The sequence below is a fragment of the Myripristis murdjan genome, chromosome 16 (genome assembly GCF_902150065.1).
Source record: "Myripristis murdjan chromosome 16, fMyrMur1.1, whole genome shotgun sequence".
Classification (NCBI taxonomy): Eukaryota; Metazoa; Chordata; class Actinopteri; order Holocentriformes; family Holocentridae; genus Myripristis; species Myripristis murdjan.
The window spans coordinates 12,870,608-12,890,994 of NC_043995.1; the positions used below are offsets into that span (position 1 = coordinate 12,870,608).

At 40.7% G+C, this 20,387-nt stretch overlaps 1 protein-coding gene and 1 long non-coding RNA gene across 3 annotated transcripts in view; one reads left to right on the top strand and one right to left on the bottom strand.

Moving 5' to 3' along the window:
• LOC115373300 (uncharacterized) overlaps positions 1-20,387 on the top strand; it is a 38,963-nt gene that overhangs the window by 2,072 nt on the left and 16,504 nt on the right. Inside the window, exons 2-3 of the long non-coding RNA XR_003929522.1 lie at positions 3,170-3,227; positions 3,348-3,482. This is a non-coding gene — a long non-coding RNA (uncharacterized LOC115373300). The remainder of the gene's footprint in view (positions 1-3,169; positions 3,228-3,347; positions 3,483-20,387) is intronic.
• On the bottom strand, positions 3,093-7,584 carry osr2 (odd-skipped related transciption factor 2). 2 transcript variants are annotated; one of them, XM_030071616.1, is made up of 4 exons: positions 7,360-7,584; positions 4,458-5,149; positions 3,921-4,020; positions 3,093-3,548 (listed from the first exon to the last, which is right to left on the bottom strand). In XM_030071616.1, the coding sequence occupies exons 2-4, from the start codon at positions 5,111-5,113 to the stop codon at positions 3,366-3,368; spliced, it is 939 nt and encodes a 312-aa protein (XP_029927476.1). In that variant the 5' UTR covers positions 5,114-5,149; positions 7,360-7,584; the 3' UTR covers positions 3,093-3,365. The 2 variants fall into 2 exon arrangements, with proteins under 2 accessions (XP_029927476.1, XP_029927477.1); XM_030071617.1 differs by having other exon boundaries at positions 3,332-3,466.

The window sequence follows — 20,387 nt, forward strand, 5'->3', positions numbered from 1 at the left end:
CGTTTACTTTTTGTCATATGAAGTCGGGGTTTTATCGGAGGGTTGCTTTCCAGGCATGCATTTTTTTATAGTAGGCTACTGCAATAAGGACAGGGTGTCACTGATTTAAATAATAAAGTAGAAGTTTGTCACAGGCCGTGGAGGGTCATATGGAGATAATATGAAGTCAGAGCGGCTTGTATAGTGGCCAACAATCACTGCTGGTAGATAAAGGCTGTGAGGACACAGTCCACACTCGGGCTGGTCCAAGCTGGTCACTGGTGAAGTTCACCATGTGACTGCTCATTCCTTGCCAGCCGTGTGCACTCTGAGTGTGTGTGTGTGTGTGTGTGTGTGTGTGTGTGTGTGTGTGTGTGTGTGTGTGTGTGTGTGTGTGTGTGTTAAGTAAGGAAAACTTCGCAATAGATCTTAATTGAGAAGACACACTGTAATCAGCATGTTCCTGTAGGAAATCATTAAATCATTTCTTCCTCCCCTCTCGTTTTCTGTCTGTGTCACACTCATTGCACTGAATTAATTTCAGAGATCTGCTCCATAACCAGTGCAGCTCCTTTGATGTCTTCTAGGCTAATAATATTAAACTTTTTCAAACTTTTTTCCCTGAAGATTCTTTCATTCAGCTATTTGTCGAAAAACGAGTCTGCTTCTTTTTAAGTTCGTCTGTCTAAAAATGCTCATCTATTTCCCTTTTCAAAAAATTCAACAGCAGCCAATGTGGAAGAAATGAACGAGGATTATTTTTTACTTTTAGGAACCTTTGTATACAAAATTAAGTCTTCTTTAAATTGTCTTCCCGTGCAAGGACTATCAATGCTTCGAGGCGACATATTGCATTTCACGTGAGAAATACTGTATACATCGTCTTTTTTCCATTGAACAAAGTCCCACCATATAAAATAAAAGCTGAAAAAATACTTTAGATTTGCAGTTGCTTTGGTGCAGTGCAGGTTTAATCCCTTTTAATATCACTCCAAGTGAAAGCCTTGATTCTGTATAAGCTGTGTGACGGACTTCTGCATGGATGAATAAACATAAATTGGTTGCACATTTTATTGTCTTCCTCATGGCCTGACCCTAAAGCAAAAACTCGTATTTACTCTACAGTAATGTTTCCCTTAATTTTTGTTGTTAAAGTAATGGAATTGTTTCAACAACAGTCAGTTTTATGAGAATAGACCTATTACTATAACATTTTTCTGAGAGTAATTTTATCCGATAATTGTCATGTATCACCAGGGTATTATTATTATTATTATTATTATTATTATTATTACTTACCGCAGGAGTTCTGGGCTTTTGCATTGTCTCAACCTGCAAAAGCTTTGGTTCAGTATCATTCTTCTATTCTGAAAATGTCTTTGCTTGAACATGTTCTTGAACAAGACCTTTCGCATCGCTGAAAGAAAAAAGAAAAAAGAAAGAAAAAACTTTCCATTTAGGATTTACTTGGGGAACTTTTACAATGTGAAATAAACTAGGCCTTAGCTGACGGCCTTTCAGCAATTATGTGTGCGCAATTATGTGTGTTATTGTAACCAGTTGCTCAAGATATTTTCTACCTCATAAAAACTATATTCCTCAGGCAATGAATCACAATGTCAGGTGAAATTCAGATTTTTTTTTAAAATGTAAGAAGTTCAGTAAATAATGCCTGGCAGATGCAACAGCCAGTGACATAACAGGCCTCAAATGTAGGCCAGCGGAGAAAGAGGCCGAGAGACGGAAAGACAAAAAGAGAAATGAACAGGGAGAGAAAGAAAAGAGGCAGTCTTACTTTGTCTGCATCTAATAACAATATCAATATGCATATCACTGTACCACACACCTGGCTTATTTCTGATTGGAATTCTCATTGTTTTTAACATCCAAATACACTTTGATCAGATTTGTTGAGGATCAATGATCCTATTCAGGTTTGGCCGAAATCCAACTCCGATAATTTATAATTGTGAAATATATTATAGTATAAGACAAGAGATATAGCTTAACCAAAACATAACTTCGACACAAAAGGCTGCATTTTCTCAGTAGCTCTGCTCCAAATAATACTACAGATGATGATGGCGGTTGTGATACTGAGTGTAAATAATGATAATAGGCCTAACGGCAATTATTAAAACAGCAAGCACAGCAGTAGCAGTGCTCTATCATAATTAGTTACGGATGTAGTGGAGTGTAAACCCACCTCGCCTCAAGCTGGCCCACCTTTTTAGTCGCGGAAGTTTTAAAGTGATTTGGCGGACATAAATCGTCATCCAAATCAATAGCCTATTTACAATAATGATTTGTCTCAAAAGGCTTTAAAAAAATCTGTTTTCCCCCTGTAATAATTACTGAGTGGTCATGACTTGCCCTTGTAATTTTCCACCATCACTCTGCTGTGTAGAGCCTATGGGTTCTGTCTCTGTGTCACTGCTCTAGCCTAGGCTTCATGTCTTCAGTAGCCCTTCGGTGACTCCTGTTTTTAACTAACACCTTCCGCCACTTTGCAGGTCCGCTGTGATAACAGAGCTGATGTAGATAACGACATCTGATATATCAACTGCTAATGCTGCTGAAATAATAGGCTACTAATCAGCGTCTGCAGGTGCTGCGTATCCTATTGTGGATAGCTCATACTGGCGCATTAAAGAAAAACATAGGCCTACATAAAAAAAAAAACGTTTGATGTATAGGCAGGTAAATCAACGTGTGGATTGCAGACACGGCTGCAGAAATAATTATGGATCCTTAATATCATTACAGTGATTTAATTCTTTACCATGTAAAAATTATCATTACTCAATACCCACATCACATCATGTAAGACTTTCTTGCCTCGACTCATGTCACCCTGCTATAAAAAGGCCAACAAGGCAGCCGGAATATGCTATGTCACTGCGTGGTGGCTTTAAGCACACGCACTATCGATGTCCGGGGTAAACTGGCAATTTTTTTCAAATATTTATTTTGGGCTGTAACTTTGATTGTCCTGTTTCTTTGCAGGCAAAACATAAAATGAAAACAAAACAAGTGCGAATTTAACAGTGGAAATATTTAACTTGCTTTATTTCTAAAATACAATTTAACATACTTTAAACTTATGGCTGCTTTTTGACAACGTTTTCATTTCAAGGTCAAGAAAAATAAAAAAATAACAACATTATTTACACGGTCTTGATATTTACAGGTGATATGAAAGCTGGACATGGCCATGGCTCCGCTGCTGTTCCACTGAGGCGCAACCGGTATCCCATTCTAAGATGAGTTGTGGTAAAAGTGTCCAGGTTTGGAGATTGTCTTTGAGCATGAAAAAAAACACGTGGCTGACTTGTCTTCCTGTGTTTTGTCCATTGTTATTTTGTTAGTTTGTATAGCTGTCCAGGCTAGTAGTCCTGATGTGGGCTGTGCGTCAAACTGTGCCGTCGCAAGTCACAGTTGCGCCGAAACACCTTTCCGCAGCGGCCACAGCTGTAGGGCTTGATGTCTGTATGGGTGAGAAGGTGAGTTTTCAGGTTACTTCTTTGATTAAAGGTTCTTCCGCATGTGGGGCATTTGTGGGGAGACTCCTGTTTAGATTTAAAGCAAGCAAAGGATTATTCCCTTTAATTGTGTAGTATTTATATTTTCTATATCCTTCAGTCACTTTAATAATTCATCTTTAGTGTTACTTTGATGGGATTTACAAATGTATTTCACTTGGTGCTATGTATAGCCTATCTTTCACGTCATTTTGAAACAGTTTTCGTAATTGGCCAAACAGATCTTATTCAAAGTCAATAGTTTGTGAGAGTTTAGCCTTATCAATGTCCCCATTGCATAAAGAAGACAGTGTATAATAGATGTATTAGGATCTTCACGAGCTATCACACTTCACATAGTTTGTTTAGGCTAAAATTATGATGAACATGGTTATTATTTTCATAAAATAGAAAGCTTACCTGCATATGTAAGGTTTTATGGACGGCTAGAGTTCGAGACTGACAGAATCCTTTCCCACATTCTTGACATTTGAATGGTTTTTCCTTGGAGTGGATGTATCTGTAAAAACATGGATAACACATGATCAAAAATCTGCTCATTCGTGAAGTTGTTTGCAGCTGTTACAAGCCCCAGGTTCGTAGGGCAAAAAGTCCCTATTGTGCAAGTTATGGAGTATCCAAGGTGATGCGTTAAAGTGCTTTAGCGCCCTCGTGGAGAGAACTCTGGGAACAGACCTGTCTGCCTGCTTTAGGAAACTCATATGTGGGCCTTGTAATTGCGTACTGTGAAAAAAAGTTGGAGGAAAATATACTTGGCGTGGAAATTTCCTTTAATGACAACGATGATTGCTTAGCAAAATTATTATAATTTATCACACTGTGATTTTCATCCTGGGGTGCGACCGGGAATTCTGTCCCCCCTGACAAGATGTTTCACTGACACCCCCACCACCCCACCCCCCGTTTTGCTTACATGCTTAATGAGAATCATCTTACCTGTGGTCTCTGAGATGGTCTTGTCTTCTGAAGGCCTTGTGGCAAATATCACAGGTATACGGCCTCTCGTCTGTGTGGGTCCTCTCGTGGATGAGGAGGTTGTAGGACTTGGTGAAATGCCTGCCGCAGAACTTGCAAATAAATTCCTTTTTGGTCTTGGAAGGGAGCCTGCCCCGGGTGGGTTTTCTGTCCGGGGACAGCTTGCTCAACTCGGAGATGGTGCCCCCTAGTCCCGATGCCAACTTCGCCAGATCCGCAGCTTTCGGTGGGTCCTCCTGAGTGGCAGCGATGGCGAGGTTGGCGAAGTCAAACCTCGGCCTGTCCTTGTGCGAGGGGACGACGTGCGTAACTGTGCCTTGTTTTGGATGGAAGAGGTGCGCTGCGGCTGCGAAGGGCAACGCTGGGAAAGGAAACCTGGGGTCTACCAGGCTCTGGGCGGCTGCCATCTCTGTGATCGTCGACCTCAGTCCTTGCATGTGCGGGTAGCCAAGTGTCCAGTGGTTCATGTGCATGGTCTGCACCGCGCTGAGGCCGTACAGTCCCTGCAGCTGATCGACCGCAGCAGGGAAAGTGTTGACGGCCTGCAGGAACGAGTAGTTGGTGAACTGGAGGGGCGGGTGCAGGGGGATCGGAGCGGGCAGGGCTTTGCTCCCCATCTCGGCTCAGGCCTCTGCAGAACACACGGTGAAAACCTTGGGTGGGGAAAAGGCAAAAATACAAAGCAGTGAGTCATGTGCGTAAAATGACACATTTCAGTCAGTTATTTTTGTGGTAAATAAAGTGGCCAAATCTTGCCCTCCAGACGGTCGTCATCACAGGAAAAAATACGTGTGCGAGCCAAACAAAGTAAATCAATTACACTCTCAGAAATTAACAATGATGTATGTTTTATATAACTCAAAGAAGCTTAATACCACTTCTTGTGTATACTTCGAATTTATGTCAGCCAAAAAGGTGGGTGAATGTCTTTAATAATAAAATGAGGGTAGTCTGTGTTGAGGTGAGATTATCCTCCAAACATCCCTGATTAGGGCACAAATGAAAGCTGACATAAGCAACAGCTACACACAAACTTTAAGGGATGACTTGGCTGCATAAAAGTCACACACACTCAATGTTTAGGCAATAATTCAGCCAATTTCAGAATGTACCGCTCTGTTGCCTCATATTGATAGAAACTGTGATCGATAAATTTGTGTGTGTTGAAGAGGCAATGACTATAAAAATAATAAACAATAAAACAGGCATTTGGAAAATTATTTTCATTTCTGTTGTCAGCGGCAAAAGCAGTTCTTTGAAAACGAAGGTGTGCTTTAGACCGTTTAATAAAGCAAACCAATCATATAAAAAATTAATTAAATTACAAAGTGGATGTAAAACGTCTCCTAAGGCACTGATCACATTATAATTTCTACAAGTATGTCAACCAACCCACTAAAACCGTGCGAGGTATTTAGAAAAAAAGACACTGGTGTTTTTGGCGGTGTGATTTGTTTTGTAAACCAAATGCACTGTATGTTGAGATACAAGCTAGATTCCTAAAATTTGAAATTTTGCCAGGGGTGATCAAATACATTATTACGTCCATGTGTATGAGTCAGATTAAAGCGCACCACAAATGCTGACTATTAGTTCGAATAAAGCTGCATGTATCCCGGTAGCACGTGCATGCGTTTTTATTTTTATGGACATGGATACAGAAATCTATTTCATTTTATAGACAATAACAGCCTGCTTATAGGCCTATATTTATTTCATGCTGCGTATTTTGTGTATACGGCGGGTGTGCCGTAAGGCTTAGTGTGAACAACTTTTGCAGATTTTAATCTACTTTCCCATAGGTCAGTCTAAATTTAAGAAAGCGCAACAATCTGCCACTGTAATGGCAAGGCACCTGTGAGGCAGGACATTTGAAGAACTGGCCCCATGTTTACATCCGTAGGTGAAAAGTTGTGTTATCCCACACAAAAAAGTCGGCCGTAGGAGTTCAAGTCTTGTGGCTGGTGAAAGCAGGACTGGCAGAAAGCCAGCATTACAACAGCGAGCTGATCCACATTCATATGACCTTTAGATGTTGTCGAGAATGCAAAAGCATTTGTCCTTTTGGAAATCATATTATTAAGCCTGCAAGTTATTTGAATGAATAAGACTATTTTAGATTTTTACCTGAGCCTATATTTCGCATGCGAACGCCCTCCAAAGTCCAAAGCTTTCGGGAGATTATGGAATTATTAACACTTGGAGCAGGCTTGAAGAGTCCTATTTACACGGCTGTCGGAGGGTTGGTTAGATGTTAAATTATGTTCTCCCTTTGCAATGACGATTTACTCTGTGCTCTGACTTTTACTGACGGGATAGGGTTAACACAGTTCTGCACAGGTGCACTATAAGTCATCCAGTACTTGTCCTATGCAACTTTGAGAATTTGCTCCGCTTTTCAATAACTTTTGGGCAGCTCTGTCAGTATCCTGACATGGTCCCCGAATCCTTGTCAGTTTCTTTTTTGGCAAAGGGTTTTCAATTTCTATAAGTGGTGGCGGGTCTTTACGCATGCGAGGGCCACTGCCTTTTTCAGCAATGAAATCTGCTGGGGACAGTAGACCAATGATGTAGTGGGAAATAAAAAGGTGGGTGAACCATGACCTCCAGTTGGTGATCATCATGTAGCAAACAGCAACCAATAAACAACTCAGTTAATTGCTTTCGCCTAAAGACTCTATCCTCATGTAACTCGCATCAGTTTCAGTCTATGTACAATGAATTTAGCCCATAAAGATTTATGTTAGCCTGGAAAAGGTGAGTAAACTCTATATCCCAAATAAAAAGGTGTGTGAAGTGAGCCGTAGTGGGTTTGTTTCCTCCCTGCAAAAGACTGACTGACCCCTGCCAAACAGAATCTTACCCCCAATAAATAGTTGCCAAAGGTCCTGCGGTGTATCAGTAATCCACAGTAACTATAGAGGCGACGGGCTCCAATAAGGCGTCGCTAAAAGTTTTCCAAGTTCCAAGTCCATGAAACTCTCATGTAGCCATGCAACCAACTCTGGTGACTCGGACTTCTGCGGAGATGTGAGAAGCTGTGAAAAGTTGTGGAAAGAGACGAAGAAGTTTGAAGGAGAGACAGCAGCAGCGTGGGAGTCCCGTCCGGAGCTGGAGCTGGAAGTGTGCGTAATGCGCACCGGTCCTTCACTTTTCAGGGCTCCGGGGCTCTGGAGCGCTTAGCCCGCCCTCCGACACGCCTTCTCCCCCCTCCTCTGTCATTAACTCCAATGTTCCTCCTCTGTTTATTTGTGTTTGGATAGCAACTAGGGCTCCAGACTATAGTAGAGAACCGTGTTCAGCTCAACCTGCCTCTGACACCTCTCATATACCATATAGCCCAGGCCTATACCTTTTCTTGGAGACATTGTTGGAAGCGCAGGAGGAAACCATGATCCGTTTTTTTTCACTCCACGCTCTTGAAAACGTGCTTTTGGATACTTGAGTAGCTTACAAGATTTTTTTTTTGAAACCATAGACCCCATTTGCGAAAATGGAGGGCACATGCAAGAGCCACCACATTAAGTCGTTTTATTTCATTGTGGTAAGAGTAACAAAATTCTGAGGTCTGAGCCAGAAAAAAAAAAAAAAAAAAAAAAAAAAATCAAATCAGCAGCATGGTGAATACATGCAAAGTAAACACTTAACGGCGTAGTAATCTTTAGATGATCCTTGGGCTGCTCTTTATTTCCCCATTACAGAGAAAGATGCCGAACATAGACGTAAAAACTCATCAATTAAGAATTATTAATAATGATAACACCATCAAAACATAATGCAAAAAAAAAAAACAAAAAAAAAACGTAATTGTATCGACAAGGTTTTTTATTTATATTATTTGCAGCCAATAATACGTTACATTTAAACAGATATAGGCTATATGTTAAAAAAGCTGGATAATATCCAATCGATGAATAATCAAAATATTTGCCTTCCAGTTATTCTAAATGAGCATATATACATATATATATTTTGAGATGAGCCTTACTGAGAAAAACAACTCAAGCTCACTTAGTCAGTAGAAATAATTTTAGTCTATATCTCTCTATCCTTTCTCCAGCAGTTTTCCTTTGGATTTTGTTGTAATGAGAAGCGACAAGCTATGAGGTTAATTAGACTGCTCCAATTTTATGTCTAGCCACAGTTTATTTCTAAGATAATTTAATGTCGTCGTTGACAGCTCTAGTCAGAAGTCAAATCTGCGTCTGTTTGTGCCGCAGAGCAAAGGTTCCCATAAAGAGATAAGTGACATTACGCACACAATTAAGACGCAAAAATCATTACTTCAGCAGACTAGCATATGTTATTAAACCAAGATGTTTAACTGTCGGATTTTCCACTTTAAATTCAGACACTGACAAGCTTATTTGATTAAAAAACTGGAATGAAATATGGACTATATTTAAGCCAATGACATAAAGATAGCGACATTTGTTAGAAAAATGTCCAAATCCATAGACGTGACGTAAAATGCGCAGATTGTAACGAACTTTTACAAACTGTGATAATATTTTCTTATCTGGAGATTTTTTCTCTCATGAAATTTTTATTATTATTATCATTAGAATTTTTTTCCAAGCAACATTACAATGCCAAGCAACTGAAGGTAAAATTCAGTTTCCAACATGAAAGTGCAGTAGATGATGCGTTCAGTGCAAGAGGACAGGCAGGAGGAAAGCAGCTGCTGACTGTTTGCTGTGGAGAGCCGTGGTGTGAATGCAGGTCTGCAGTGCCGCCTATTGGCCCATTAACAAAACACAGGCTGTGCTTCTTTTACCCAGTCCATTGCCGCTGTTCCATGAGTCTACAACTTTATATTCAGTCATTATAGTACAGAAAAATATTTATTTAAAAAATAGCATCATAAACTAGGTGATTTTTTTTTTATTTTAAAGTAATTAGTATATCCAGAATTTACACTCGGCACTGGCGTTTGTCAGTCTGTGAATATTTGAATAAAACGAAGTCATTTAATTTATACAAAATTTGAAAATCTTTCACGACCATAGCAGGGCATATGGGACATTTTGAGCTACTGCATTCACGCAACGCTCGGACAAACTAAACGAGAGTTAATAATCAAATGGTCGCAAAGAGACTGTCACTTATGGCTGTTTTGGCGCTATAATAACGTCGGGATAAACAACTAAACTACTTTTAAGTCTCAGTTAATTCAACAGCTTACATTTTCGTTTTCTCATGACTGCAGAACATTTTTGCACTGGCTGAGTAACACTAAAAACGGGCTTGTGGTTTTCATTCAGTTTCATATCACACAGGCCTGTAACTTCACTGTCAACACTCAACAATTTCAGACACGTTCAAAGACACAGTCCCACCTGCCCCCAAATTTTATATTTGAAATTATGGTATTTTTTCGATATTTTTCAATATATAGCCTACGCAATCCGAATTTTATATCAATATGGCCTACCTTGGATTTATTCTTGAACCTTAGAAAAATCCATTCAGTCCATTAAAATAAATCATTTTAAAGTGAAGACTTTAAATAGCCGTGGGTCTGTCTACCATACATTTATCAGTTATGTGTTTGCAGTCTGCAAGATAATAATTGACTATTTACTCAGATCAAAGAACATAACAACGAGAGAAACGCTTTTCTGTGAGCAAAATAACGACTTCCTGTGGGAAGCAGCTTAAAAAAAAAAAAAAAAAGAACTTCAGTACGAAGTTGAAGCTACTGTGTAAGACAGAACTGCTATAATAATGGCACCATGCCAACGTATAACTTCCATATTAAAAGTGTGTCTGTGGCACTCCCTGGTGACTTTATAGTGACATTATTGTTCTTTATGGTATTTTTATGTCTTATGGTATCACTATAACATTCTTTTTGACTGTGGCATTCAGTAGTGAGTGGATAGTACCTTTCTCTATTTTTCTTGTATTTTTCATCCCGAAAATATGACTATAATATTCATATAATGTTCCTTTAGAATATTAGGCCTATATAAAGCTCATAGGTCTGTTATTTTAAATATTTATTTATTTATTTAATTATTTTAATTTTTTAGTATCCTTCTAAAATACACTTTAGAATTGCTGTAGTTCTTTGGGTAGTGTCACGGCCAGACAGGCAATTGGCCTCTGACCCTGCTCTGAGTCCCCTGCAGCCGCCATCAGTCTCTGTGAATCTGACTCCCACAAAGTATCAGTGTTGCAGCTCAGTGCAGCTGCCAAGCCTGTAATGGCCGACACTCCTCTTCCAATAATACCGAGTGACAGTAAAGAAGTAGAGATAGACATCCTAGCAGGGAGATTAAATAATGACCATGTAAAGTTCTGTTGGGTTTGGACTGAAGCTTGAGATGTAACTTAAGTCCCAATTTGTCACAGTACGGGTATATTCAGAATGTTTCCTGATTTCCAGTCTCTAAGAGGTAGACACTTGCGTTGTCTGAGAGACAGTGTTTGTTAAATATGGTCCAAACACAGAGCTTCAAGAAACAGAGTCAGTGTGTTATGAAGCAAGTTCATTGCGTTTTCATGAGCTTATTCAAGGCATTCTATTCTGAAGAAAAAGTCTTTTAACTGCAATTGTTTGATATCTGAGTAAACCAACTTGTAAAACCAGCATTCAATTTTTGATTTGTGACATATCTAAATCTAATCCAGCGATGGATTTTCAGTTACACATTCACACAGATACATACATCAGATTCATTTGCATAGGCAATTTAACAGGCATGTAACAAGATGTAACAATATGACACATATCACTTGAGAATGATGTACACACACACACACACACACGCACGCACGCACACACGCACACACGCACACACGTGTGTGTGTGTATCCTTTCATTGTATATATATTTTTTATATATATAAATACTCTATCTATCTATACTAATCTATATATCCATCTACATACTACATATTACATATTACAATATGTACATATACACATGTGCACATGTATATGCACATATTAAGCCACTTATTTACTCAGTGGTAGATTTCGTTATGCCTGTCTAATATTGTGCTACAACATCCAGGTCCACATTTGTTCTGTTAATATCGTGTGATTTGTGTCATGATATGTTCAAATGCTATGCCTTACCTCTGCTATAATTGCAACCAGAATCCGTGACAGAATATGTGGAGCTCTTGGTTTATTTTGGAGTCTGACTGGGTCTGTTTGTCTCTCTTCATTGCTCTGTCTCTCTGCACATGTTGCCAGACAGGATGTCAGGTCCATACTGTAAGAGTAGGGGGTGGTTAACCTGTCACTTTTGCCTACCTGCTGTGGTTTCAAAGCCCCCACATCCCCTCCTACACTCTCACTCATCCTGTCCCAGCAACAGTTCTCAGGATGGCTGCTTTTCACTCAAAGACCCCCCAATGTCACATTTTCCACCCCATCTCAGAAGTTTTTCTTCTATGAAATAGTGTGCTTCTAAAAAAAGGTACTATCTGTAGCTACATGGATTAGTGTAGCGTGCCAGTGAAAATGAATCATACTGTGTGCTCATTTGATTGATATTACTATTTTCAGTGTAATCTAATGGCACTATAAATTGGCTCTAGCCTAAATACTATTAGAGATACTTAAGTTTTATCTAAACTGAATAAATAGCAACAAATTTTAAGTATAGCAAATTACAGAAATGTTTAATTATTAGTCAGGAAAGCAGCAAACACTTCTTTTCTGCCTTTATAAGGTAACAGTTCACTAAACAACAGCAGTATTTGAGCGTGATATACCCATCCTTTGTGTTAATCAAGATGTCTACAAATTTTGTCAAGTTAAGACCTGCTTCATGGCAGTTACAGTGAACCAGTTGTGCAGTTGAAATAAATGTGAAAATGAAAACAGCTTTCGCTCTCTCATAACATACTGCAGGTCTATGTGACTAGATTAATATCACACTATAAAAATTCCAACTCTAAAATGGACCTTTCAACTTACATATTACATTTAAATGTATTCAAGAGCTTTTAAGGCCAAGAGATAATACAAATAGTTGTGTCCCGATGTATCAGTGCTGACTTCATGAGGCTCATTTGCCTGAACTTGATGAAGAAGTCTGAGTTATTCTCATTTCTATTTGCTGTAACTAGGTTGGACCTGTGGCCTGACATGTTGATGAATTTTCTCTAATCGGTTAGTTGGCAGAATACCGTGTTGTTGGTATGAATGACATTCTGCAGAGCCTCATCTGTCTGATGTGGTGTTGAGGCTGTGATAAGCACATGCTTTTTCCCTGTTGCTTTGTTAGACAGGATTGCCCCCTATTGGTGTGCCACAAAATTACCATGGCAGCAACACTTAGTACTGTGGCAGCAAATGTGTAGCCTTCTGTGATGACTGTCATGAACTCCATTCATAGAACTGGCATGAATGCTTTTTAAGTTGAATGTTATATACTATTAGTTATATTACAAGCACACAGTCATGGTCTTAGAATAGAGTTTTATGCTTCTTCAGTTTAGGCCGCTTCTCTTCTCTTCTCTTCTCTTCTCTTCTCTTCTCTTCTCTTCTCTTCTCTTCTCTTCTCTTCTCTTCTCTTCTCTTCTCTTCTCTTCTCTTCCACCTCAATGCACACAACCTTACTATAAACAGTGCATGACAAGCTGTCAGTGACATGGAGTTCAGAGCTTTTTTCTTCTCTTTGATCACAGTAGTCTGTCATGGAGTTCTGTGTGCTGCATCACTTTTGTCTAGCCCTCCCTGTTCGCTGTTTCTTTGCAGATGCATGGTCCTTTAAATCCCACTGACAAGATCAGACATGAGGCATTGAGAACTAGACAAGACTCCCATCAAGTACGTGTGCATGTGTGCACGCGTATATGTGCACAAATATGTGTATGGGAACAGTGGGTGGGTAGGGTATATACAGTGCATTCCTAAGGTCCTGTGCATGATCTTTTCTCCATCTGCTGTCCATTGCCACTCTCTTCACTGTTCTCCTGCCATCTGTTTAACAGCGCTCGGCACCTTTGCGTGACCAAATGCCTTTGCTCCCTGCAACGTCATCCACTTTGCCAGGGAGGCATAAAGAAGAAAACCGCCATGATATCGTACTCTTTCAGCCAATAAAACCCACCAGTTAATGCTGCTCAACCCCAGCACCAAATCCCATTTGTCAGCAAATAGCTTCCTCCCGTTGTCTGTGCTGGCCAGGCGCTTCTGCAGCTCTCCCTCCCTCTAACATGCCATCTTTAGTTATATTTTGTCTGGTCTGATGACAACCAGAGGGAAGCAGCAACAGAGACACAGAGCAAGGAGAGGAATCTTTGTATGAATTTGCATCAGTGCATCAGTGCTCAGCCCTCTGATCTCTGTGGTGCTGCTGCTGCACAGCGAAATTGTCAGTGCTAATTTAAATCTGGGAGTGTAAAAGTCAACACTGTGCCAATGTTTCTGTAAGTCCACCCTCCTCTGAGTTAATTTAGCACTTCTGAGTTTTGAACAGCTGCCCCAGTGCCTGGGCAAGCTTGGGGAAAACAAATAGAAAATTTTTGACTCAGAATAATTACCACTGAAAAAAAAAATCCTGTGTATGTTTATTCTTTTTCAAGGTGCTTCTGAGATCGCCCTTAACAGTTTTTGCTCCTTTTTTCTTGTTTCCTTATCCAGGAAAGGCTATATATATATGAAATGGTATAAAGAGCGAGTGTGAATGAAGTGGAGGCAGGTATCAAAAACTGGCAACTATGCTTGTGGTGAAACGGAAGGATAAAACCATTGCAGAGATGGATCAATGGACGTAAGGTGAAAAGATGGACTGTGAGAATGAGAGCTGTAAGACTGCTTGCTTGGATGGAGGACTGGAAGGTTGGAAAGATAGAGAGAGATGAAGAAATGGTGGGAAGGAAGCATGGAGGAATGGAAGAATGGACAGATGGAACGATGTTAGAGGAAACACTGGAGAGATGGAGAGATAGGTGGGTGGTGCAACCCCATGTTCTGCCCAATCCATGAGAGATGAATGTGTGTGTGTGTGTGTGTGTGTGTGTGTGTGTGTGTGTGTGTGTTGGGGGAGCTCTGTGTGTAAAAAGCCAGCAGGAGACCTGAGGTAGGCCAGCAGTATCCAGCAGGCCCCAGGCTCCACTTCCTCCAGTGCTACAATATAGTCAGAGAGGGCCATATCAAACTGTCTTGAACATGTGATCCTTGCTTTAAGGTCACTGCATTTTTGCATTGTTATGTTCCTGTCGTGAAAAAGGTATTTTCTCAGAGCGTGGTGTGAGACAGGAAAGTCTTCATGGCTCAGCTGTGACAGGGTTGACCTGTTTTCTGCCAGGGTATGAGGGTGGGGGGCAGGGATTCTCCGTCAGCCATGAGATGCTGTGGCATTTTTTTTTAAAGGCGACTTGTGCAAGTCTGAGGTTGAGCTGAGTTTTATTAGATCATTGCCCTCCACATAGCATCATGGCTGCTTCGTCTCTCCTCTCACTGAGTGCTGGTCGGTGCTTTAGTCCCTTGGCAGAGTGGGGTCACAATCCTGCCTGGGTGAGAGAATTTTTATGGGGAACCTTCCTCACCACAGTTGATCATATTTCTGTAATCATTTCACATTGGGGCTATGGTGGTGCACATACTTTTTCCATATCTTATATAAATGCTGTACATGTACATGTTTTTTCATATTCCCATCATATGACGTCTTTATATTATATAGGTTTTCTCTTGTCTCCCATTTGCTCCAGTCTTAATCATATGCTATTTTTGTTGCTGTCTTCTATCCATTGCTGCTGTAATGATTAAAATTTCCCTCAGAGGTCATTAAAGTTTTCATCTACCTGCTCTCTGTGGGCCCAAACAATTGTGAGCCTGGGTGCAATCGTGCTGCCTGCACTTCCTACTGCCCATTAGCTCCTGCTGGTTAGGTGACGGACAGTTAAACTCTCCCCAGCACCTGTTTCCTGGCCACGCTCAGGCATTGTTAATAGGCTGATGAGAGACATTAACAAAGTTACTGCACCACGCTAGAGGGATAAATCAGCACAGGCATAGACCGTCCCATATGCTCTGTCAGAAGTGACGTTTTTAAAAGGTCCCAGTGACTGCCATACCCATCCGGTACCTGTGGTGGAAAGATCGAGCCACAGCATGGATGGAGAGCTTTAACAGTGCTTGGATGGATGGAGGAATGGAGGGTTGGAAGGACAGGGGGAGATGAAGAAACGGTCAGATGGAAGTATGGAGAAATGGAGGAATGGCAGAATGGAAGGATGAAATGATGCTAGAAGAAACAGTGGAAAGATGGAGAGATAGGTGGATGGAAAGGGATGAAGTGAGGAATGGAGAGCAGGAGGTCTGGCTGCAGGGACTTTGTTGATCCAGACTACTAGACATGATTGAGTGCAATCAGCCCTCCTTGAAAATCTCTCTGATATTGTTGGATGAGAAATGAATAATGCAATGGACCTAGACATTTTCCCACATCAACAGCAACAACAATAACATTCATTCTGTGTGATTTCATATAATTTCTGTATTCCCCTGCCTTTCGCTCTGTGATGTGCCAGATGTATGCGTTGCACAAAGACAGAGTCAGGAAATGGCTTTCCACTTTAAAAAATGAGAGCAAATCTTGACACTGTTACAAGAAGGACCTTTGGCCGTGAAGGGCCAGTGGGACAGCTACTCTACAGGTGGAGGAATTCACTTCTCCTCGATTCATTTTCATACGAGCACACGATAATATAATTATTTTACTGTCAAAGAACATAATCTTTGCAGTATTACGACTATTCTGCCAAAATTACTCATTGCTATCATAGAAAACAGAAAAGGGTCTTGTTTCTCTCAGATGCTAAATATAGACCCTGCTGCATGGCTGGAATCCAACCTTGTTGCTCCTGTCCCTCTCATTTTCCTCCTGCTCTTTGAACTAAAATAACATTTATGAATGGACGCTTGTGTTATTGATAGCACTCCGTTCCACAGTGGTTTGAATTAATGGCTTGAATGCCTGTATGGCTGCATTTAGTGCAGCCATACAGACACACTTACATGCATGCTTGTGGATACAGAAACACATGCAGGCACTTGTGCATGGACCCATGCACACATACAAACACACCCACAGAGACACACACACGCACACACACACGCACGCATGCACGCACGCACACACACACACACACACACACACACACACACACACACACACAGGGTAAATGTTAATGTACACAGGTGCAATCCTTGGGGACGCTGCTTTTGCTCTCTCATCAGTCACTCGTAATCACTTCCCTTCTAGCTCAGTAAATCACCGTGTTTTACTGATGCATTTATAGGATGCATGTTCACAACTTGTAGCCAGGGAAAAATCTGTCCACCACCAGGAATACGTAATAAGCTTCTGAATACATTATTTACTGTCAACTCGCAGACAGGAAATATAGTTTTATAAATGTCTACTTAGTTTCTGCAACGTATTTGTGTTTTTAATAGGGTTTTAAGCTGTTTACGACATATGGGTGAGAGTGAAGTTATTGGTCAAGGGGGGGCTCCTGGGCGGCTGTAGATATTGGCAGGTTGTAAGGCTCCACCAAACTCGTCCTGGGGAGGTCCCAATGACCTGTTTTATACCAACACTGGTGCTTTGTCGTAAAACCAGGGGGAAGTCGAGTCACAGCTCGGGTATTTGTTTGAAGCGGTTGGAAAAAGTCCTCTCGTGGTAAGACCATGCAAGTGTTGTGTGCTGCTGTGTCTGATGGGAGTGGAAATGCACAGAGAAACAGGCTACTTTGTCTTTACATAGTCTTTAGATTGGTGCCCAGGTTCTGGTAAAATACTCCTAATACCACTGAGGAAAGAGAACCACATTCCTCTCTTACTCTTTTGGATGGAAACAGCCTCTAGTCACCGGTGTTTGAGAGCTGTAATTGGACGTTGAGGGGCTTGCAGAGCGAGGTGTGATGTAGTGTTAAAACTGCTCACAAATCACATATTTCTCACCTCTGTGGAGGTTCAAATCCTGACTCTTGCATTCCCTCGCCATACCACTCTTGTATGTTGCTGCATTTAAAATCCATGTTGTATCATCCTGAATGAGACAGGTGAAGAATGCTGTTGCCATGGACTGGTGTGTCAGTTGATTTAGTATTTGCTAAAAGCATTGAATTTTGCCTGTCACTGAAACAAAAAAACATCTCTGCACAAAGAGTGTCTTTGCGTATGGAGTGTGCGTCAGAGTGATGGATGGTGTAAGTGTGTTCCAGGATTATGTTTTATGAAAGTTAAAGGGCCCTGGGGTCGGTCTGTGAAGCACATAATCCCAGTCAAAGTGCTGGGCTGGATGAACCAAGGCTTATTATTAAACACCTATGAGAGGGCCTAGAGCTGGTGGAGGCCTCTGCACATCCAACTTAACACTCTCTGGCGGCTCTCATCACACGTCCTTGCCATTTGGGCATGAAATTAAAATGGCTCTCAATCCCCCATTTACCATCTATGCATGAAATAAGAATTGCATTGTTACGCACTGAAAATTTTGAATGGGCGATCTTTGACAACCTTTAAATGTGCTGTCATGTCATTTCCTCGAGCTATCTTTTCTGTTTTCTTGTTTCTTTTCATATGGTGAGTTTTATCTTTGAGGAGAGCAAAAGAGAAAAAAAGGTAATACTTTTGGCAATATGTTTTAGATTTGATGGTACAAGTGAGAATTGCCTATAAATGATGTGGTATTGATTTCACATGTGGAGGAGGAGTACCAGGGCTCTAGCAGGGGAAGGGGAATGCAGTCCCTGGGCCCTGAGCACAGCTTTCTCTGCCTGGATGTTCATGTAGGGCCTGCTAGAGGCTCCAGGGGCCCGGGGCCTGGTTCCACAGCTCAGGGAACCATTAAAAATACTATAAAAGTTCCATATCCACAATTATTCGTACTTTTAGATTTATAAATCTCTGCTAATGCTTATGGTGGATGTATTACTGCTTTAAACATGGAAATTGATTGCTGCCCCCTTGGTAACAGTGCACTTGGTAATTATAAATGAACCCATAAATTAAAAAAGCAACAGGTTTTATAGTATCTGGCATAGTAGACCTGGTAGTACATAGTGACTTGGACAGGTCAATGCTAAACAGATTGGAATGGAGGGTAGTATGGTCTTATGCAATGGGTGTGAAACACATTGAAAAAGCTGAGATGTTTAAAACATCCTTGTGCCACTTAAGGTATGACTCAACCGTTCATAATCAACAAGTAATTTTCATGGTCAAAATCATTCGTTTGTGATGTCACAATAATAACACAACATGTCAATTTTTAAGGACCATACTGGTCCTATTTTGTCTTATGATCAACAGTTCTGCACGTCACAAATATCAGTTGCGTAACTGTGTACAGACTATGCTTTGGTTGCTTAGAAGTCAAAGCTCAAGTTCCATTCAATGTATAAAAATGTTCCATAAAACTTGAAAGTTGCTATATATTCAGTGTATATTAGTATTCTGGCTTTGGCGAGGGGGGATGCGACTCAGGCTGTTGTACTGTGTGTTTAAAAAATGCTGATATTTTTGCCTGTTTTTCAGGCGGCTGGAGCCGTATTTATTTCACTTACGGGGTTACAAGTGTGATTCTCCTCTGTTCTCCTCCTCTCTCTGTCTGCTTGTGGATGTTTGCCAGTGTTGCCAGGTGGGAAATGTAGAATTATCGTACCAGAGGCTCAAAATTATCATATTTTGAGGGAAATTATCGTACACCTGTGATAACCAAAATAACAAGCCCAATGATGCGCTATTGTCAAATATAGTCACTCTAGTGTTGAATAGCGTCCTGCAGGCACTCAGTGGCGTCAGTACGGAATGGATTAACGGCAACGCACTCGCTTGACTTCCTGACCTGACTGTGAGCGTCTCGTGGGGCGGGCGCAGCTGACCATTCAGCCAATCATGCTCGTTGTGCTGAGACAAACGCATAGATGTCATACACGATTGTTGCGGCAGGCAATAATTTGAAATGGTCAAATTGTCGTACATTTGGCCCTTTTGGGGATTATTGATCGTACATCGTACAGAGGGCCAAATTATTGTACAAATACAATAATTATCGTACACCTAGCAACACTGATGGGTGTGCACGTGTGTGACTATTGTGTGATTAGAGTGGAGCCCCGCCCTGCCTTCTCACAAGACAGCAGAGCGCATTCCCACCAGATAAACCCTATACTGAAATTATATAAATTAGATTAATAACCAACCTGAAGTTTATTTGATAAAAACACAGTCTAGACATATTCTATAGAAACGAGATGTTAAATTATTTCTGTTGTAATTTTATTTATTTTTTAATTGAAAATGAATTAAATTAAATTAAATTAATTTAGCGTGGCTTTCAGGCAAGGCGGGAGGCTCCCTTGGCGAGCCGCTGCGCCCCACCAATAGAATAATAGGGGAAACACTGATATAAGTAATTACATCTTGTGAACATTTGGCTGGCACGTACTTTTGCTAAAATTACATTGAATCCGTTATAATTTTTGCACTTGAAAGGAACTAGTTTTTCTAGGCGCATTCAAACTCAGTGGAACATTCGAAAACAATGAAAGTTGCATCATCAAGCAAGGAACCATGTAAAAACAAGTGACAAATCAACATTTTCTTAGTAAAGCATTTGGCCACCACAAGCTATCAGAGCAGTTTCAGTGTATATATTCAATATGTCTGTGGAGGGATGGAAAACCATTGGTCTCCATTCGTTCCATTTGTAGTTTCCAAGTGGTTAATGAAGGTAAACAGTAGGGATGGGCGTATCGATTCTGTGGTATCGATATATCGATACTCACATGCTACTCATTTGGTATCAATTTCCTTAAACAAATATCGATACTAACAAATAAGAATTGGGGGTGCATGCATAACTTTCAGCTGTTTTAGATAGCTTCCTTCACTTACTATGTGCCAAGACAC

Excerpts from the sequence above, each read along its gene's own strand:
- osr2 (XM_030071616.1), bottom strand. The coding sequence starts at position 5,113 with ATGGGGAGCAAAGCCCTGCCCGCTCCGATCCCCCTGCACCCGCCCCTC. Across the intron at positions 4,021-4,457 it reads GACCATCTCAGAGACCACAG|ATACATCCACTCCAAGGAAA; the intron begins GTAAGATGATTC and ends ATGTTTTTACAG. Across the intron at positions 3,549-3,920 it reads ATAAAACCTTACATATGCAG|GAGTCTCCCCACAAATGCCC; the intron begins GTAAGCTTTCTA and ends AAATCTAAACAG.